General features: G+C 38.2%; 1 protein-coding gene across 2 annotated transcripts in view; it reads left to right on the forward strand.

Moving 5' to 3' along the window:
* Positions 1–4,018: 4,018 nt before the first annotated feature.
* Positions 4,019–16,734, forward strand: part of CCDC141 (coiled-coil domain containing 141) — a 276,321-nt gene continuing 263,605 nt past the window's right edge. For both annotated transcript variants that reach the window (XM_027865848.1, XM_027865847.1), the window contains exons 1-3: positions 4,019–4,103; positions 5,631–5,864; positions 10,593–10,715. In XM_027865848.1, the coding sequence (XP_027721649.1) occupies positions 5,763–5,864; positions 10,593–10,715 (225 nt within the window). In that variant the 5' untranslated portion in view covers positions 4,019–4,103; positions 5,631–5,762. The remainder of the gene's footprint in view (positions 4,104–5,630; positions 5,865–10,592; positions 10,716–16,734) is intronic.

The following is a 16,734-nucleotide window of genomic DNA, read 5'->3' on the forward strand; positions in this document are numbered from 1 at the left end:
TCAAAAGAAACATGCAAATAATGAATTGAACACAGTATTGGTATCTACCATCATGTCACTTTGGGAGGAAAATGCATTGCTAGAAATTATATTAAATCACAACCACAAAGCTATAATCCTTGGAGTTGGCCAAATGTACGTTGAACTTGGCAAAGTTTTCTTTCTGTTGTTGAGCTAAATAGAGGAGTTACTGTTTGTGGCTGTTCTCTTAGAAAATGTTTCTGTGCATGGTTAAGTTATCAGTTAAAAATGGGAGGAAATTTACAGTTACATGTATTCCATAGTTTATTTATTCATTGATTTGTTCTTTGACACTAACAAATGTTTATTAAGCCTACTACATTCAATGTTCTATTGGACTTACGTAGTTAGGTCAATCAAGTATTTGTTGAACTAGGACCTACTATAGGTACAGAAGAATATTGATATTAAAAAGATGGTTCTGTGAATAATGGGACACCATATTCCCTAAAAAAAATCAAAATTTCAGATACCCCAAAGGTTTTGGAGAATATTTCCATCAAGAAATCTTCACAATGAAAAAAATATCATTGGGGCAGATGGAGTCCAAGTATCCTGATTGCCTCTTACTGGAAACTGAAGAGGAATGTTCCAAAATGAAAATATGAAAGTAAATCACCAATAGCTTCATTTAGATGAGTTGAATAGCACAATTTTCTCCAGGAAAAAAAAAATGGAACAACTTAAAAAACATATAAACTGGGAGTCCTGTGAAAATGGTGGGCTGTAGACAAAATTTGAAGAAGTATGTGAAAGCAGCATAAAATACTGTTAATATATACCTATTTCTACAGTTGTGACAGGAATAAAACTTGCAATTATTGTCTTAAAAATTGATTCATTCTGATTTGTTTGTTTTCTATGCTGACTGATAAGAGTTTATTGATTTTAAAGCTCGAATGGACTTTTAAGGTAATCTAATTTTATAGAAATCATCTAATATTTATAGAAGAAGAAAATGAAGCCCACAAAAATCAAGTGTCTTGCTTAGACACACAAGTTAGAAATGGAGAAGGAGAAGGAGGCAGAGGAAGAAGAGAAGAAACATGAGGAAGAGGAGGATGTTATTAAATAGTAAATAATATAATAATATAGTAGGATAAACTTTGTCTTTAAACTGTTTTTATTTGAACCAGATTTTTAAAAAAGATGAGAGTTAAGAGTGATGACGATGGTGTTAATAATTCACATTTATACTTCTTTAGAGTATATACACATTTATACTTCTTTTAAGCTTGGAAAATACTTTACATTATCTCATTTGATCTTCACTACTATTTTGTAAGGTAGGTGCTATTATTATCCCCATTTTACAAATAAGGAAACAGAGGCTCAGAGATTTTCAGTGACTTGCTCAGATCATACAGGTAGTAAATGGCAAAGTAATGTCTACAAAGCATTTTCTAAATATTATCTTCATGTCTTTACAATCACCCTGGGAGGTAAGTGTTATTATTATACTCATTATACAGATGAGGAAAGTGAGGCAATAGGTTAAGTGACTTGCCCAGGGTCATACAACTAAAAAGTGTTTGAGGTTTGATTTGAACTCACTTCTTCCTGACTCCAGGTCCATGATTCCACTCATTGTGTTGTCTACATGGTAATTCTTATCAAGGATTCCAAAACCCACTCCCTGTCATTAAACAAGTGGCCCTCATAGGAGATACAAGAAAAATGTGCTGCTTTTTACCATACCCATAGGCCTTAAGAAGAATGTTGGGGCAAAGCATTTTCATATGACTTACTGTCTATATTTCCTTAAATAAGTACAATTTCACTTTTTAGAATCTGGTTATAACTTTTTGGTTCCCTCTGGAGAATATTTCACTAATGTTCAGCTAGCATGAACCTAAGCATTTTCCAGGAAGATAAACAGAAGAGACATAATAACCACTGCAAGATCCTCCATAAGCTTCAAAGGACATAGAACATCAGTAATTTATTTTTTTTTTGGGTGGTCATGGTAGATAGAGTATAAACAGATCATAATTCAAAAGCTTTTTAGTACCACTTTTTTCAGTCCTTGTAATACAAATTTGGTTAGTGTGCTATTTTTTATCCTAGTATTATTTCAAATCACTTAACCAGAGTGAAATAATACAATTTGTGATCAGATATTACACAAGCTGAAGAACAATAGATAAGGCTTCTCCATGAGCTGGAAAAGTCATATAGACATGTGATCATTTAGGCACTTGCACACGGAAAATTGTCAAGTTATCTAAACATCTAGAGAGGTAAAGTCTAATTTAAGTGAATAGACGAGGAAGTAAAAGGGGACAAAATGGGAACTAGGCTAGGATGAGTCTTTTGCAGTCAAACATTAGCCAGAACTGGGTTCAAGGCCTGGCTTTGCCTTTTGTTAGCTGGGTAAAGAAATGTGAGTCACTTGACCTCCATGAGCTTCAGTCTCCTCATCTGTAAAACAGAGATAATATTTACACTCCCTGCCTCGTGGCACAGTGCAAAGGAGAATATATGCACGTGAGATACTGAAAGATTTCTAAACTGGGAACTTGGATTTCAAAATGAGCCAAGGACAAATACAGCATTGAGATCTTATGTTTTTAAAAGATGCAAGACATACGGAGTGAAGTGAACAAAACTGTAACAACAGTTTGTACTACAACAGCAGTTTTGTAAAAATGACAATTTTGAAAAACTTAAGAACACTGATCAACAAAATTATCTATCTTGATTCCAGAGGACTGATAAAGTTGAATGCTGCCTACTTCATGAAAGAAAGATAAATATACAAACTGAGAAAGTGTTGGAGATGACCAATGTGGGAATTTGTTTCACATGAATGTGCTTATGGGATGCTCTTCCTTCCTTCCCTTTTTCCTTCTCTCTTTACTTCCCTCTTTCCTTTCTATCTTCCTTCCTTCTCCCTCCCTCCTTCCCTCTCTTTCTTTCTTTTTTACTCTTCCTTTCTTCCTTTCTTTTCAAAAGGTGATGGAAAGGACATGGGAGAAAAAAAAAAGGATTGCTTGATAATTTAAAAAATAATAAAATTAAAAAGGAAAACAAAAAAGAAACATACTACATAATGCCAACGTATTGCTGCAAAAACTAAATAAAAATAAATGACACATGAATCTACTTATGTCAACATCATTTTCTTCATTCGAAAGGGAAAAATACCAACAATCCTAGGAGGAAAGTCCTCCAGTGTGGGAATGGCTCACGCCTGAGTGGTTGAGTTAGTAGGTGATTTGACAGATTCCCTCCTAATTTTCTGATATTTCAGTTCTGGCATTAATCCTTCAGTTTCTTTTTTTTACCCCTCCATCCTTTCTTTCTTCTCAAATCTGAGCTCCAAGCATTCCATCATGTACTGCCCACCCTTACAAAATCATACATCTTATCTACAGCCTTGTGGACACAACCATTCTTTTCTGTGGTTCTTACAGCTGCCAAATACCCATTACATTATGGAAGGCCCCTGTGCAGCACCTCAGGGAACCAGACCTAACCTGTGAGTGAAAGTATATGATGTGTGTGTGTGTATATATGTGTGTGTGTGTGTGTGTGTGTGTGTGTGTGTGCATTGTTTGCTGTTCCTGTTGGCAGTCACCCCAGAAGTTTAAGTATTACTACTCTGGGATTTTGTGGCTTTTGATGTGAGTATTCTTTGACAGACTCGTTTCCTAAGCCCGATGAGCTCAAGATTGTTTGCTCTCCATTCTCTCGAAAGGCCAAAGTGTTTGTTCCATAAGTTTAGCTGAAGGAGCCATACTTCTAACCTTCTGGTCAAGCTGACCCTCTTGCAAGCACTCTTTTCCTGGCATGAAATATTTGCGTTTATAATCTTTTCCCACATCTTGGCGCCCTGCCTAGTCAACCTGTTTATCAATTTGGCAGGTTTGGAGCCTGTTCTCAGCCATGGTCACCTCCCCCCTCCCTCTGCTCATGACGTCATGTAAACTTCCTGGAGCCTGATGACTGGGTTCCAGAAGTTTTCATCTACTTTAGAGGCAACACACTGGGTTGTGGGAGAGAGACGCCAGTCATGGCCGGATGATTGCTGAACAGCTGTGCCATGCCCTTTAGAGAAACCAGAATTGCTGAATAGAAAGGTGTGTGCTTGTGTATACACTTTTTTTTCCTTTTTCTTTTTACTCAAGTACATGACTGTGGCCATAGCAGAATAAGATAGTTGTGCTGATTTAAACATGCTGATCTACAGCAGCAAAATTAAAAATGCTTTTTACAGTGAGCTGAGGTGTTTTGACACAAAGAATCAGATGGATCCCACTTAAGCCTGTCTATTTACAGCTGTAGAGTCTTCTTCTTCCTCCAGTTCCTTGATGATGTTGGCAGCTTCTGACTCTCTCTCTCTGTCTCTGTCTCTGTCTCTGTCTCTCTGTCTCTCTGTCTCTCTGTCTCTCTGTCTCTCTCTCTCTGTCTCTCTCTCTCTCTGTCTCTCTGTCTCTCTCTCTCTCTCTTTCTCTCTCTCTCTCCCTCCCTCCTTCCCTCCCTCTCCCTCTCTCCTTCCCCCGTCTCTCCGTCTCTCTCTCTGTCTCTCTCTCTCTCCCTGTCTCCTCCCCACTCTCTCTCCTTTCTTTCTCTCTGTCTCGTGTCTGTGTCTCTCCTCTCTTTTTTTTTTTCTCTGTGTCTCTCTTTTTCATCTTCTTAGTAACCTGTGACCTAAACGTTAGTGTCACCCTCAGCTGTTCTGTTGGGGGAATACAGCAGCTGCTGCTTAATACCACAAGCAACTTGTAGCTCACTCCGAGTTTCTAGCAATAGGATTAATTTACTGATCTTGTGCTGATTTCTAGCTATCTATTATTTCTCTGCACAGTAGTGCAGGGGGAAAAAAACTCACCCTGAAGTGTAGTGCTGAATTTTAGTGGGATCCCCACCCTCCAAAAAAACCTCATACATTTTCTTGTAGTAATCAAAAAGCTTACAGAAAAAAGGCATTTTGGACAATAAAAGTTAGGAGATATAATAGAGAAATGATCTGTGGAAACAATATTTTGAAAGAAATGCTAAATATGAAAGGTATCTATGGATCTGGGCTTTAAAAACAATTCCCCCTATAAGATTCCTCTAAAAAAATTGTGATTCTGAACAAATCTGGCCATTGGATATGATTTGGGTGTTTGAGGTTGGAAGAGGAAGGACCACGGGTTTGGGGAGGGGTGATTGATCTAAAAATATATTACTGACAGCTCTGTGCAGTAAGCAATTCAGTGGAAAAAAACAAGTACTGTAACTTTTTTTTTTAAGCAAATCTTTGTATGCATGCATGGAGGCCACAGCAAACATTTCTTGAAGATCAGTATTCAGTACAGTAGCTTGCTGGTTTTAAAGCCCACAATTATCAGTCCATACAGTTTACAATGGACAAAACTGGATTTTTATTTTTTAGCCATTTGCATATAGCTTTTTTCCGTTTGCTTATCGAGTGTCAGATGATGTTCACAGAGCTCAGGGCCATCCTCTACACTTCAGATAATGACAGAAAAAAAAAAAACCCAACCCAGGCAGCTTAATGCTACCAAACTAGGGGTGTGTCGATGCTCCGTTTCTCTCTCAAGAATGATAAACTCAATGGGGTTGTCTATTTTTAACCTCCTGTTCTTTCCTTTTGGCAGACTAATCAGTGTTAGCTGAGATCTTTCCCTGAATGAATCCAAGTAACCCTGTTTGCTGCCTTCTGAAATGACTAGGAGACACACATCTGTACAGAGGCTGCCTTAAAGAATAAACTGTGGTTCGAAAGTACCATGTCCAGCCAAGAGAGTTCTGGGGCACTGCCTTCTACAACAACAGTCAGTTCTGTCGCTGTGCAGGCTGGGGACTCCAGGATTGTCATAGCTATCTTGAAGGTAAGCTGACAGTTCTCTCACTCTCAGTACTCTTGTCTTCATTCCTTGGTTTTGGGCTTGCCTGACTGCTGGGTGATAGATACCCACTCAACATTCCACATCGGGTGGCAGTTTACAGTATGGAGAAAAAAAATAATGTGGTGAAGGCATCTTCCTGCTTTCTTAGGTAATTAAGAGTAAGCTAACAAATTCAAGACAATTTAACAACACATTCTTTCTTTACATCATAAAGCAAGAGAAAGAAGGAAAGAAAGGAATGGATTTTCAGTCAGAAAAAAAAAAATAACACCTCTACCCCAGAATTTGTTAGATTTCCAAAGGTGAAAAAAGAGGGAAGGAAGCCAGTTGTCCGGACAGAAGGAAGGGGACCTGTGATCATGCTTACAACTTTGTGGGGTTCTGGTTGTAGGGGGTGGGGAGGAAGCTTAAAATTTGAAGAATAAAGTTCTTTGAGTAAGAGGGGGAATAGGGCACAGCTTTTGTGAGAGTCCCACACCCTGACTGTACCCACCTGTGTACAACACTCAATCTGACAAGGTAAAGGGAGTTTCCAATTCTAGTCACAATATTGGAGAAGAAAAAAAAGATAAGACATCATCAGGGATGCTACTAACTCATTGTTCCATAATGATGGCTAGGGCTTTAACCTTGTTGGCTTAATCTCCAGCAAACCCTTCTAATACTTGATAATGTAGCTTTAGGCTGAACAAGACATCTTCCATCAAAATGAAGTGACTCATTCCCTTTGAAAATGCCTTGCAAGGATTTCAAAGCCTGGTGTGTGGCTTTAAATAGTTCACAACCTAAAGACTTTACTGTTTAATGGAAGGAAAAGCTGAAAACAAGCCAGCGTTCCCCAGACAAATGTCATTTTGTACCGTAATAGGTTTGATTGACTAGCTTTCCTCCTGGTCTTTTGATGCTGGACAATACATTCTATTTCACAGAACTTTGTTGCTGTTTATATTACAGTAATATCCAGACTCATAGAAGAGAAATTGTAACTAGACATAGAGAAAAATGATTCAACATAAAAAGACTGAAAAGTATTTCTACCCGGGTGCATTTCCCCTTGTTGTTACTGTACACTTGGTCTCTGAATACACAGGACCTTGTTCTATCTCTCTTACCAGAGATTCTGTCTCAAGGCAATAAGATAAGATGAGAAAGAAGCCTGATGCAAAGTAGCAAGATTTTAATATGTGCATGTGACTTGATGATGCTTTGGGCATCCTATAGATTCACTGCCAGATAGGGAGGTAGGCAAAAGGAAAAAAAATATTTTTAACCATTACTTTTTCTCCAGCTACCTTGGTCCCTAAATACATAGCATCCTCAGAGAATACAGCACCAATCAAGGAATATGTTTTAAGAACCTACAGGCTGATTTCTTTAAAAGAGTGGAAACTTTCAAATTACATTCCAAACTATGAAAATAAATTTTTTTCTAGAACTGTGTCTAGGTTTTTCTTGCCATAAATATTTATGGAATTAAATTGAATCAAATTAACCTTACCACCACCTTCACATCAAACAGATCTCTTGCTACTGCTTTGAATATTTTTGAAAAGAGAAAATCCAAATTCAGGAAGCCCTGTGTAAAAAAGTGCACATGCTTCTTAACTATTTCCAGTGTGCTAACTATATTCCAGAAAAGAAATATTTCTGCTATGTTATTATATCAAAACTATTACTTATGTTATTATATTACTATGTAATATATTAATTACATATTATTTTATAATATATCAAATGTAATTATCTATAATTATTATATTAATTATATTCCAGGAAAAATCCTCACATTTCTTTCCCCTCTTATTTTTCTTTAGAAATTCACTTATCCATGTCCACCTGCCTCTGGTTTGCTGCTTTGTTTTCTCAGTAGTTGATTCTTTAAAAAGTGATTCCTTCAAGGAAACAGAATGGCTGGGGCGGGGGAGGGAGAGGGAAGGTCAGGGAAAAGACTTGAGGCACAGAGCAGCTGGGCAACATTTATGTGGCAGTTGTGATGGATTCTTCATTCTGTTGGCTTAGCACACACTTATTGAATACTTCCCAACAAAAATTGGGGAAATGGTGTTTCCCTTTAGAGTAAAAGAAAAAAATCTGTTGTTTCAATCCCTTCTTTGCTTCATTGTCAGTCTTAATTCAGCAGTCAAGGCTAAAGGTAAAGATAATGGAACATGACCTCAATTACATAGAACAATATTTTCCCATATGTCTCTGTTTTTGTCCTGTTTATCCAAGTGCTCTATCCCCTCTATTTCAAAGACAGCTTAGCTTGGCCAATGGCTGGGATGTATGAAAGGACTATACAATTATGTATGAAAGGACTATACAATTATTTAATGATTAAGGGGAAGCCAACATGGTGTATTGTACTACATAAATCCCCATTTTGTAGATGTCGACATTTCCACAGGCAGGCAAAACACTCTCTGGACAGAGCAGTTTTGGTCTGGAGACGAATAAGGATCAGAATAAATTTAAAGATTCTGTGGACAAGAAGTTGCACTGTGACAAGTTAAATGTGAAAAGTAAAGGAAGGAAGATGAACCTGAGATTATATTCATGAGAAATTTCTTTCTATCACGTTTATTAAGTGCCTTCTGCTCACTTGCTTGGGATAAAAGTAGAAGCAGGCAACCCTCACGATGCTTAAACTCTGGGAAGAGAATCAAGATAAAAAGTGGGAATACAAAATATAGCAAAATGCAAACTGCATGCACAGCAAAGAAATGATCAGCAGTCTCTGGGAAGGAGCCTTAGGTTAATGGCAGGGAAGTGGAGGCAGTCTAGAACAGGGTGGCTGGTGTTTTCTGAGCTTTTGCTTTGAGTTTGAGCATGAGTGATAGCAAATTACCGAAGGTGAGAGGTGCAGTAGGCAGAGAAAAATATAAAGTCTTGCTCAGAGGAATCTGTTCTGAGGAAAATTTCTTAAGGGTACTCATGAAGATGGGAGTTAGATGATGCAGTGCATAGAGTGCCAGGTCTGGAGTCAGGAAGACACATCCTTCTGAGTTCAAATTTTGCCTAGGTCACTAACTAGCTATGTGACCCTGAACAAGTCACTTTACCATGTTGGTTTCAGTTTCCTCAACTACAAAATGAACTAAAAAAGGAAATAGCAAACCACTCCAGTACCTTTGCCAAGAAAACCCCAAATGGGATCATGAAGAGTCAGACATGACTAAAAAAGATTAAACAATAACAACATTCATGGAGAGAAAAGACGTGTTGTTTATACAATCCCTTAGACAAACTACCTTCTGTCCTTCCATATATCTAGTCCATATGCAGTGAGTGCCACCTTGTTATCATTAACTTGTTCAAAAGTTGCTTTGCTTTTTTGTTGTTCTCCAGTTTATTCACGATTGAAAGGCATGATTGCTCAAATAGATGGTAAACTTCTTGAGGGGAGGGACTGTATCTTTTGCTTTAGTATCCCCTCTCCATCACATTAGGGGCCTGGAATCAGGAAGACTTGAGTTTAAATCTGACCTCATACACTTTCTAGATGTGTGATCCTAGGCAGGGCACTTAATCTCTGGTTATCTCAGTTTCCCCAACTGTAAAATGGGGATAATATCCCAGGGTTGTTGTGAGGATCATATGAATATATGCAAAGTGCTTAGCACAGTGCCTGGCACATAGTAAGCTTTTAATAAATGCTTTTTCCCTCACTTCCCTTATTATGCATTGCCCAGTCACATAGTTATGAATCAAGGGAATAATTAAAGACGATCGCAATAATGCTTATGAAAACTCAAATTACTCAACATGGACACCACTGGGGTTGAGGAAAGCAGTCAAAGTCCTTATTTGGGATTATGGAGACAGTTGTTTGAATTTTAAGTTTCCAGCGTTTGTGTTGGCCTCCTGTAAGTCAATTGGCACACAGGCGTTCTTCACTTTTAGCAATAGATGTGATCAGCAAAAGTTGTGTAAAAGTTAAATTTTAGTCAAATGAATCCTGTGTCCCTCTTTTGTAAAATGAGGGGATGGGACAAGATGATTTCCAAGATTTCTTCCAACTCTGACTCTATGATCCCATCTTAATTGAACTAGGCAAGGTGTGTACTTTCAAGACTTAGTTGTGATGAAATCTTAATCTTTTGCTTTTTAGCAAGTAATGGCTATCTTCTCTCATTTATCTGTTTGTAAGTTAGATTTGGTTTTGTTTTTTTTTTTTTTGGTATATTGGTTACTCAAATAGGGAGGTGAGTCGTATAATGGAAGTAATCATCTATTTTCATGTAGGCTGGGCTGAAAAATTTGCAAAATGCTATCTGTATTATCTCATTTGAGCTTCCCAACCACCCTGGGAAGTAGGCATTACAGGTAGGATTGTCTCCAATTTACAGAAGAGAAAACTGGAGTTCAGAAAGGTTAAATGATTTACCCATGGTCTCCTAGTGATTAAGGCAGCATTCAAACCTAAGTCTCTCTAACTCCAGGCCTCTTTACTAGGCCAGCTCATTACTAGCTTGTGGAGCGTCCTTAAGTGAGCTATAACTCTTGGCTTCATTCTCCCAATCTGTAAAATAAAGAGTCAGAACAAGATGACTTTTAAGATTCCTTCCACTTCCAATCTAAGATTCCAAAGCCAAAATCAACCTTCTAAATGTCAATTAAAAAAAAAAAGAAAGAAAGAAAAGAATGTGAGGTGAGGAGGAAGAAACAGGTAGGACCTAAAAGTAACTTTGGTTTTGTTTTCACTTAAAGAGTGGAAAATGGGTACAACTCCAGCTGGCTGAATCCTGTCCCAACCTTCTGGAAATTGGCAGCAGCCAAGATGAGACCAAGAAACTACTTGAGGATCATGAACTCCTCCTGGCCAAACTCAAGGTAAGAGCCGGGATGGTGGCAGACAATCAAAGAAGAGCAGGGAGAGGCGGGATTTAAACATATAGTTCCTCCATTAACTCCTTTACCATGTTCTCCCATTCTATTTCTAAGTCATGGTGTCAGAGATCATTTTAATGTGGCCTCCAAAAAGGAGGCCAAGAAATGCTAAGATTGACTTGCTAGTAAACTCCAGGATTCAGAAAACAAGTAAAATATTTTCAACCTTTATAGAAATAATGTGATAGAAAATATGGAGCTATATAACACTTTCACTGTGGAGAAATAGGTAATTATTTTCTGGTAGCATCAGTAAAAATATTCTATCATTTCTTTTTCTGTCTCATGCATTACTCTCAGGTTACAGCAACTGCAACCTAAAAACTACGACAGACCTAAATCTATCCTGGGAAATAGTATCTGCTTTGCCAGGAGATTTCAGGGTTTTTATTTATTCTGATGTTTTATAGAAAATACCTGATGATTTTTCTAGCATTAGATGCAAGTGGAAAATTAATAAAGTGTATAATAAAGTCTAGCCTGCTTTTCTAGTATGTTTTTAATTTTGTTGTAGTTATTTTGATAAGGATTTAAAATAACAGATGAAGATGGTTTGAATATTCTAAAAGTGATGGTAATATTCAATAAATGAAAGTCTTCCTTAAAAACAGAGAAGCTTGAATGTGAGTTTAAGAGACTTGATGGCTATAATATACTTTATTTTTCCATCAAATTTGTTTCTTGTAGATTTTGGTCTAAGAAGTTCTAGGTGCAATAATAGTTGGAAGGAATACCGAGCTTTCCACATTCAAAAATGAAGATGATTCGTGAATATCTGTATCTGGCATAATCCCACCGGTGGGATTAATTTAGGAAAGGATGCCTCAGCTAGCACCTCTCTCCTCTCCACCCACCCCAGTTCAAGTCACTGCTTTTTAACTAGGAATGTGCTTGTAAATGTTTAATAATCAGCTCTCTGGGGGAAAAAACCCCAACATTTTACTCACATGATACTTTTAAGTTTAATCTCCATCACTTTCTTATGTCTAGACAATCACCAAAATAATAGTGATCATAATAATAATAATAATAAAGCAAGCCCTGATGTGTAGTATTTTCCAAGGTGAAAATGCTCACAGTTACTGCAAGCACTCCCCAGAATAAGCTGTCTCCAGCATGCCCCTGAAAATTTAGATCCAGAAATGTCCCTTAACCATTCTGATTTCAATGTCCCTGGTCCACAAAAAAAGACTTAAGACTTATTTCCTTTCAAATCATAACATTGCACTAGGAGGTATGTACTGGGTTTGTGTCATTTCAAATGCCATTGTGATATAGAAAGGGCATTGGACTGGCTATCAGATCCCAGCTATATTACTCACTTAATGGAGGAGTACTCAGTGGTGCTGGTCCCCTCACTTATAACAAGGGCATTGATTGGTTTAGATAGATCAGGGCCTGAACTTAATTGATAGTGTTCATGTGTTCCTGTCCTTAGGCCCAAGCCTGTGTCTGTGACCACAAGCCTTTGAAATGTGGGCATAGCCTGAGGCTTCTCTCATTCATTCTTTTTTTTTCTTAATTTATTTTAATTTATCAACAATAACTTCCATATGCTTTTCAGTTTAAAATGTTTCTACCCCTCCCTCCCCACTACCCTTCCCAAGACGGCATACAATCTGATATAAGCTATATATTTACTTTCCTGTTAAACATATTTTCATGTTAGTGATGTTGTAAGTAAGTCTCTCATTCATCTTGTAGCATAAAGACATTTCTGGATCATAGCAATGGAGTACCAAAGTTGAAATGTCAGAAGTCACTAGACGTAAAAACAGGCTAAAAGCCTCATCAGCAGGTCTTTCTACCAGCATCCTTCCCTCCCCATCTCCCTTGGTTTCAGAACTTTCCATTAGCACTTTCTCCTAGTTCCCAATCTCTTTCCCCATCCTCTTTCCACTTCTATCAACTGGTATGTTACAGGAAAGAAGCGCTCTATCTCCTCAACATAAAAAATATCAGGGATCCCTAGCTTAAATGATCTATAAATTCTCTTCAAACTATAGAATTCTATGATCATGATCCCCCTGGCAAGGGCAGGACTGCAGGGAAAATAAGGGGGTTGGCAATTTTTTTTTTATTTGGTTAGGCCATTACACTGATGGAAACAAGGTTATGGACATCTAAGGAAAGAGGGCCCAGGAGAGGGCCTCAGTGTCCACAGTTATTGGGCTGGTACTGGATGACAGATTATCAAAGGAGACTGAGAAGGAGCACTCATTAAACAGGTAGAGTCAGAACCAGGAGAAAGCAGGGTCAAGAAAACCTAAAGGGAAGATAGTATCAAGGAGGAGAGAGTTATTAAAAGAAGGAAACAAGCCTTTATTAAGCACCTACTATATGACAACTAGGTGGCACAGTAGTTTTGGGTTTAGAGTCAAGAAGACTCATGTTCCTGAGTTCAACTCTGGCCCCAGATGCTTACTAGCTGTGTGACCCTGGAGAAATCCCTTAACTCTGTTTGCCTCAGTTTCCTCAACTGTAAAATGAGCTGGAGAAGGAAATGGCAAACCACTTCCATGGCTCTGCCAAGGAAATCCCAAATGGGGTCATGAAGAGTCAGATAGGACTGAAATGACTGAATATATAAAATGTTATGTTATATAATATGTAACTATATTTCAGGAACACATATTATCTCATTTTATCCTTACAACAACCCTAAAAGGTAGCTATTATTATCCTTATTTTACAGTTGAGGAAACTGAGGACAATAGAGGTTAAGTAACTGGCTCAGGGTTCACACTGCCAGTAATTGTCTGAGGTGAGATTTAAACTCAGGCCTTCCTGATTCCAGGCCTAGGGCTCTCTATCTACTGCTCCTCCACCTGCCTCCTTGACAGTGTCAAAGCCTATAGAGAGCTCAAGGATAAGGATTAAGAAAAGACATCCAGAATTTGTATTTAAGAGGTCATTGTGTATTGTGTAAGGAACAGCAAATGGGCCAGAGTGGATGGATTATAGAATGTGCAGAAGAGAGGAAAGTATAAGAATCCAAGAAAGGTAGAAGGGAGCCAGGTTGTGAAGAGTTTAAATGCCCAAGAGAAGACTTTATATTTTAACCTGGAGGTAGAAGGGAGGACTGGTATTGAGTAGAGGGATGACCCTGTCAGATTTGTGCTTTAGGAAAGTCATTTTGGCAACTGAGTGGAGAAAGGGTGTATTGGAGTGGGTAGAGACTGGAGGTGGGTGTGGGAAGGCAAACGATTAGATGGGTATTACAATAGCACTAAAGAAAGAGAGGTGATAAGAGCTTGAACTAAGGTGTTGGCTGTGGGAATGGGGATAAGGGGACAAATATGAAAGATACGATTTCGTCAAGATTTCGCAATAGGCTAGTTAAATATGTGGGGTAAATAAGAATGAGTAGTTCAGGATGATGAGGTGGCAAGTGTAACTGACTGGAAATGGTGGTATCCTCAATAGTAATAGAGAAGTTTGGAAGAGGGAAGACTTTGGGGAGAAAGATAGTGAGTTCAGTTTTGGACACATTGAGCTTGAGATGCCTATGTGGCATCCAGTTCAAGATGTCAAATAGGCATAGTTCAGGAGAGACTAGGGCTAAATATATAGATCTGAGAGTCATCTGTATAGAGAAGATAGTTATACCCATATGAGATGATGATATTACCAAGTGAGATAATATAGAGGGAGAAGAGAAGGGGGATGAGAACAGAGCCTTGGGGGACATGCATGGTTAATGGGAATGCCATAGATGAAGACTTATCAAAGGAAAATGATAAAAGGTCATTTGATTTGGTATGTAAATGATCACTAGTACCTGGAGAGAACAGCTGAATGTCGAAGCTCATGATTCCCCCAGTGCAGCCAAATCAGAATAACATGGAATTGGGAAATATTTAACAAAATAAATAAAAAATACAATAAAAACATTGATAATGTTAATATGTGATTTATTTATTTTTTTTGCTTTTTGGTGAGGCAATTGGGGTTAAATGACTTGCGCAGGGTCACACAGCTAGTAAGTGTCATGTGTCTGAGGCTGGATTTGAACTCAGGTCCTCCTGACTGCAAGGCCGGAGTTCTATGTACCTCGCTACCTTGCTGCCCCTCATATATGATTTTCTAAGTCAACTAACTGCCCCAGGGATTCTTATGTACAGACCCTGTTGCCATTTGAATTTGATGTCCCTGGTTTAGAATTTAGTGAGAAGAATGGAAATGGAGGCATGGAATATAGCTGTATTTTTCAGGGAGTTTAATAGAGAAGGGCAAAAGTCAAAGATGTCATCACGGATTCATATTATATTCAGTCTCTGCCTGTCTACTAGCTCCTTCCCTTAAGCCCAAAAGCACTTCTAAGTCTCCCCCATCCTCAAAACAAACAAACCCAACAGCTCTCACATGAGCCTACCATCTCTAATGTCTATCATCCTTTTGCCCTTCTTAGGAGTTTATCATTCTTTATCATCCTACAACCTTCTTAGAATCATCATGAGCCTCTCTATTATCTTTTGTGTGATATTCATTTTCGGTTCTTCAAAGGTAGCTATTTCCCATGTTATGTTGCCACATTGGCTATAATTAGCAGTAAAAAGAAATTCCATTGAACATATTTATTAAGTGTCTTCTATGAGCTGAGCCCTATACTAGGTTCTACAGGAGACACAAAGAAAATACATGATGTCACCCTCAAAGAACTTAAAAATCTAGTGGACAGGGAGGAACTAAAATATAGTATATATAAATAAATATAATACAAGATGTAAAATAAGTGTATAAATTAGCTGCCACATGAGGATTGGGTCATATCTGACTGAGAGAATTAGGCAGCGTTTCATGTAGGAGATGGCATTTGAGCTGGGTCTTGAAAGATGGTAGACTTCAGAAAAATGGAGATGGGGGAGAGAGAGACAGAGAGAGAAATGGTGGTGGGTGGAGGGAAAGAGGGAGAAGAAGAGGGCAGTCGAATGCTGAGGTCATAAGTCACACTGCTAAGGTTTAGATGGGCCACGTGGAACCCATAATATCCCTAAGTGCACCCACAACTAGATTTAAATGGATTAAAATTTAGATTAAAACCCATCTATATTCCAGAGAGAGAGAGGGAGAGAGGGAGGGAGGGAGGGAAGAGGACATTCAGGAATTGTGAGAGAAAAGGTGTGGACACAGTGAAGAGTTGTATGTGTACAGAGAGGAAATAATCTAGTTTAGAGTAAGTGAAAGCTATTTTTAATAATGAAATAATATTTAATAGTCCCAGCACTCCCACTTATTGCCCATTCAAGTTAATAAACATTCATTAAGCAGCTATTACATACCAGCCCCTGTGCTAGGTGTGAATGATAGAAATGTGATAGAAAATATAGTCTCTGCTCTCCAGAAACTTACCATTCATTTATTCTTCGGTATAATAAGGAATATAAGATTCATATAAATAAGTATAATAGAAAATGGAATGTAGTAAGTACAAAGTCTTAATAGAATGCTTTGAGAAAACAAAGTAGGAAGGGACCACTTTCAGTTGTGGGATGAAGGGAGGAGAGAGGAAAATCCAGGAAAGCATCATGGGAGATGAGGCATCTGAGTTGGGCCTAAAGAGGAGGAAAGGATTTCATTAGGTGACCATCAACAGGGGAGAGGAGGAGTCTCTTCCAGGCACAGGGATGGGGAGCACAGGTATTGGGGTGGGTGAAGCTTAGGGGTGGATAATAAGAAAGGCAAAGGTAGTTTGCCTGGAGTACAGGGTACATAAAGGCAAGAAATGTGTCATAATGTTGTAAAGGCAACTGGAACCAGATTGAAGAGGTTCCTAAACACCAGGCTAAGGGGTTTCTCTTTATTCAGTAGCAACAGGGAACCACTAATATTATTTAAATTGGAAATGTTATCTGAGTTATGGGTATTTTAGGAAGATTTCTTTGGTAATGGTGCCAATCATTCAATAAATATTTGTTATTGTTATTTGTTATTATTAACAAAATAAACATTTGTTAAGTGA

Source organism: Vombatus ursinus, unplaced genomic scaffold (assembly GCF_900497805.2).
Source record: "Vombatus ursinus unplaced genomic scaffold, bare-nosed wombat genome assembly UNPS02014779.1, whole genome shotgun sequence".
Classification (NCBI taxonomy): domain Eukaryota; kingdom Metazoa; phylum Chordata; class Mammalia; order Diprotodontia; family Vombatidae; genus Vombatus; species Vombatus ursinus.